At 44.2% G+C, this 5,379-nt stretch overlaps 1 protein-coding gene across 1 annotated transcript; it reads left to right on the top strand.

Moving 5' to 3' along the window:
- Positions 1-1,606: 1,606 nt before the first annotated feature.
- On the top strand, positions 1,607-4,175 carry LOC120662526. The gene is made up of 4 exons (XM_039941658.1): positions 1,607-2,144; positions 2,249-3,475; positions 3,571-3,689; positions 3,783-4,175. Exons 1-4 carry the CDS (start codon positions 1,607-1,609, stop codon positions 4,173-4,175), a joined length of 2,277 nt encoding a protein of 758 aa, XP_039797592.1.
- Positions 4,176-5,379: the final 1,204 nt, after the last annotated feature.

Genomic DNA, 5,379 nt, shown 5'->3' with positions numbered 1-5,379 from the left:
TTGCAAATTTAGAATGGTTAATCCAACTATAATATGGCTAAGTAAAAACCTGAAAGTAAGGATCAACATTTAGCGGCATTTTGGCAAAACAAACCCCACCAACCAAAAAGCCTTGCATGTCTAGTTATCGGACTATGTTATATCCGAAGACGGGTCAGTCTTGTTGAGTATTAGTATACTCAGCCTTGATTGTGGCACTGTTTTTCAGGTACTAACTTCGAGGATCTGTTTGCGAGTCTTACTTGGCCGTGTACCTTACCTCCGGGTTGGTCTGTGGAGTGGGATGGTCCTTCAGCTGGTGCTGATCACCCTCTCGCTGAGTGACGCTTTCGTACAGGCTTTATCGATGCGTCACGTTATCTCGCTAGTTATCTATTACTGCTTCCGCTGAACAATGAGATTGGAATAATTTGAAATGATGGAACTCTGTAGTACTATACTATTCTGAACCTGGTTTGTAATAAATTTCCTTTCTGCTGCAATCACTCTGAGATGTATGAAATGTTCTGTGTTGTAATCTCTGGGCTCACCCTCGTGTGAGTGTTGTCTGCTGATCCTGGAATAGCGTGGCTTTAATCGAGGCTTAACTCGAGGAACTACCGGTGAGTGCCAATTTGGGTCAGAGTTGCTTAGCAACAAAGATCACGGTTCGGCAAGGCGTCGTTCCGCGGTCGCCTACGTGCGATTAGGCGCTGGGCGAAGGGGTCCCGCGGGGCCTAGGGGGGTAGGCGCTCCCCTAGGCGGCGGCGACACCTCGGCGGGGAAAGGCGGGCGCCCAGGCGCGCGGAAGTCGATGAGGCGGCGCAAATGCGACGCGGAGGCGGAGAGGAGCGAGCGCCCGCACGCGCGACTGCCTGGCGGGAGAGGAAAATTGCGCGGGAGCGCCATGGCGGGAAGGGAAATAGCCGGCGGCGGGGGATAAAAGGGGGGCAAGCCACACTGGCGCTAGGTTTGGAGAGGGAAAGAGGATCTCCTCACCGCCGCCGCCACTGAAGCTCGTCCGCCCGCCGTGAACCAGATCCTTCCTCGCCGCCCGCCATGACCCTGTGCTTCTCCCTCACCGTCCGCTCGCCTTGAACTCGAGCTGCTCACCGCCGGCAGCCGCGACCCAAGGGCCAAGGTATGGTCTCGGCCGCTCCTCTGCTCCCCCATCTCTGCTTCTTGCCTCCTCCCTATGCCATCCTCTGATCGTACTCTGCTCATCCCTCTTGTGCTCAACTGCTGCTTGCTTCCTCCCTCGTCTGCTCGAGTTCTCACGGCCTTAGGCCCACGCCTCCTCCCTCCCCCTCCTCTCCTCTGGTTGAGGCCCCTCCTCTGGTCGATGTGCTATGATGTGCTATTTTATATTTAGACTGCTTTGGTTGAGATGTATTTTAATTGATAATGCAGACTGCTTAGAGTAGATAGTAGAGTGCTGTTGGAGTTTAGATTGCAGATTGCTTTGTGTATAATATTCCTCTTGCCTCTGGATTGCAGATTACTTTGTGTATAATATGCCTCTACATCTGTGTAGTTTAATAGGCTGCTAGTTGCTTGTCTGTTAATGACTAGGTGATTGCCTGATTAAGTGATTAAGCTAATATAGTAATATGCTTGCACATGTAGGATGTCAATCCAGGAGGACAATGTGACCACAGGGGATCAAGTGAATCTTCTGAAACGAAATTCAGATGATGTGGGATGGGAATATGGGGTTCTAGTTGATGCCAAGAACAAGGACAAGGTGAGGTGCAAATTTTGTAATCATCAGAGCCAACGAGGGATTCATCGGTTGAAGGAACATGTGGCCAATGTTGGTAAAAATGCAAAGAAATGTAGAAAGAGCACACAAGAAGCTAAAGACAAGTGCCTAAAATCACTAGAGGATGCAAAAAGGAAGAGGGAGGAAAGGACTGTCTGTGAGCTAGAGCTTAGAGAAGCAGTGGAGGTTTCTCGGGTTGGAGGAGGGGATGATGAAGTAGTTTGTGTCGGAAGCTCACAGTCACAGCCTAAGAAATTAGGACCTATTGATAAGTGGACACGCTCTATTGATCCTAAATCATCAACAGCTGAATCTTTCAAGCAACAACAGTTGAATAAGGAACTTTGGAAAGAAAGGACACGTGAGGTGCATAAATATATTGCAAGATGGGTCTATACACATGGTAATTAGCTAATCACCCTTGCTGCCATCTACTGCTTTTACTTTTCAGATTTCACTGCATTCTACAGCTGAGCACTGATGACCTTTATTTGTATCCTTTTGCAGCCATACCATTTTATGCTTGTGACAATGATGAGTTCAAACAAATGTGTGAGGCAATTGGTCAGTTTGGTGCTGGATTTGAACCTCCTTCTCAGCGTGATCTACGAGAGAGTTTGCTAGATGAAGAATATGCAAGAACCAAGAGTTTGCTACAAGAACGTGAAGCTGAAAAGACGAAGAGTGGGTGCTCTATCATGACCGATGCTTGGTCAGATAGGAAGAGGAGAAGCATAATGAACTTGTGCTCAAATTGTGTGGATGGATCAAGTTTCATCAGCTCGAAGGAGATGTCAGATGTGTCACACACAAGTGAAGTCATTTTTGAACTAGTGGACAAAGCAATTGAAGAAAATGGTCCAGGTGATGTAGTTCAAGTAGTGACAGATAATGCTTCTAATAATATGGGAGAAAAGAAACTTTTGCTTGAGAAGAGACCACGCATCTTTTGGACCTCTTGTGCAACTCAAACTATCAACCTGATGCTCCAAGGAGTTGGCAATATCTCAAGGTTCAAGAAGGTAATTGACCGAGCAAAGGCATTCACCATATTCATCTATGGGCACACAAGAACATTGGACTGCATGAGACACTTCACGGAAGGAAGAGAGATCATAAGGCCAGGAGTCACTAGGTTTGCTTCAGCCTTTCTCACTTTGGGAAGCATTCTAGAGAAGAAGGATCAGCTAAAAAATATGGTGATTAGTAGTAGGTGGGAGTCAATTAGAGAGTGCCAATCAAAGAAAGGAAAGAATGCATACGCAACTATCATGCATCCAAACTTCTGGAAAGATGTAAAGATGTGTTTGAATGTTTTTGAGCCATTGGTCAAAGTTTTGCGTTTGGTTGATGGGGATGTGAAGCCATCCATGGGTTTCCTGTTTGGAGAACTAATCAAGGCAAAGAGAGAGATCAAGCAGGCATATGGCAATGATGAGTCCTGCTACAAGGATGTCATTGCTATTGTTGACAAGAAAATGAATGGGCGACTTGATTCTCCATTGCATTTGGCTGCATACTTACTGAATCCATACTACAGCTATGCAAATCAATCAATATTTGATGATGGCACAGTAACTGTAGGCTTTATCAACTGTGTGGAGACCTTTTATAACGATGATGATGAGATGCAAGATCAGGCTGTAAATGTTGAATTAAAAAAATTTCAGAGTAGAGAAGGGAACTTTAGTAAGAAGCTTGCAAAGACTTGTCAGAACTTTGACTATAATCCAGGTACATAATGGTTCATTTCAGCAAAGGTTCAAATGATGTTTTTTTCTGTTTTTCATTGCATTCTCAATTAATAACTTATTCTCCTCTCATTTCAGCATCTTGGTGGAGACTGTATGGAACTGATACACCAACTTTACAAAAGATGGCTATAAGGATCCTTTCATTGACATCAAGCTCATCTGCTTGTGAAAGAAATTGGATCACATTCGAAGCGGTTAGTCTCTAATCTCACTTGCAAAAAAATTCAGCAATTAGTTAGACAATCACATAATTATTTAATATTATGCTCTCATGATTGAAATTGCAGATACACACTAAGAGGAGAAATAGGCTTACTACAGCCCGCCTCAACAAATTAGTTTTCATACAATTCAACTCCAAGATGATGAGTAAGAGACAGAAGATTAAGTCCAAGAAAATTAGTGATGTTCTCCTATCTACTGATTCTTCTGAAGCTCAAGGTTTTCTGTATGTGGATGGAGATGATTGTGCCGCAAATGTCTATAGGGATGAGGATGAGGAGGATGTGATGCCCAGTACTGGGATACAGTGGTCTGTTATCTCAGATGCAATGGGAGCAGAAGAACAACTTGAGCTACGTAAAAGTGCAAGAATAAGACATATTTACGAAGGAGAGGAATTTGAGTCTGAAGTAGAGGAGTTTGAGGAAGATGTTGATGAAGAAATGGATGACTACTGAAGAGGCTATGGCAGCATGTCTTTGTCATGTCAATGTCATCATGACATGCTTTATCTTTTATCATGTGTGTCTTACTGTCGTTAATTTATAAACTTGTGATGTGTTCCTTTAGTGTTGTGAGAACTGAGGTCTGGAATTTGGACTAGAACTTTATTTGTGAGTTTGTCATGTGAACTTGTCATCTGCTCTAATGTGAATATGTGATGCACTGATGCCTCCTGTCTACCTGTCTGTCTATTATTGTTTGCCAATTTTCCTGCTGGTATGGACTTGTAAATGACTGGGATCATTCAGATCAGATGAGTTTCTAATTCCCTACGGTCAATCTGTCATTAGTGAGTTTTGTTTCTCATAATCTCCTCTTTGGTATTGTAGGAAGAGGAAAGTAAGAAACTGACATGTCAACAATTCAAGAAAGTTGTGCTGTACTAGGAAAATCAAGACATGAAGGTATGTATGTTGCAGTAGCCAGTAGGACAAACCTGCTGCAAGCTGTTGCATCTTCCTCTGAAAACATAATGCATTCCTTAATTTCCATAGTTACTGAACGATTTTTGAGAATTGGTAAAAACGCCTAGAAACGCCTAGAAACGCCTAGGCCCGCCTAGGCTCGCCTAGGCTCTAGGCTGAGGGTCACCGCCTAGCTACCACCTAGCGCCTTGAAAAACCTTGACAAAGATCAGTGCACCCGGGCCTAGTAGTTTTGGGTGGTTCCGCCACAGCTGGCATCAGAGCTCGCAGACAGCCTACCAGAGATGGCAGCCTCTGTTTTGAAAACAACAAATTAAAACTTGACTTCAAAACTACTAAAGTTTTTGAAAGAGTTTAGGATCTCCAAGGACGAGTCTAGAACGTAAAGCCCTAGGGGATCATATGGGTATAATCAGGTGGCTTATATTGTATGGCTAACTTCCAGCACTTTACTTTTCAGTATTTAAATTCTGTAATTTAAATTCTGCAACTACATCGTCGCCGCGAAGGTATGCTTACTCAGTCAGCTGAGGGAGTCTGACCTTCTCATCGGTGATGCGAGCCGAACGCTGGAGCTCAAGCAGTGGCCTACTTGAGCTGCTAGCCATATACCAACTTCGGTTGATTATATGGGGAGTATTGGTTCGAAATTGGAATTCAATTCCCCGTCAAAGACGGTACTCAGTTAATACGTTGTTTCGATGATGTATGCTTAACGTTGTCCATACGGCGG

The sequence above is a fragment of the Panicum virgatum genome, chromosome 2N (genome assembly GCF_016808335.1).
Source record: "Panicum virgatum strain AP13 chromosome 2N, P.virgatum_v5, whole genome shotgun sequence".
Lineage (NCBI taxonomy): Eukaryota > Viridiplantae > Streptophyta > Magnoliopsida > Poales > Poaceae > Panicum > Panicum virgatum.
The sequence above is the reverse complement of the archived record's forward strand: the minus strand, read 5'-3'. Positions and strand labels throughout refer to the sequence as shown.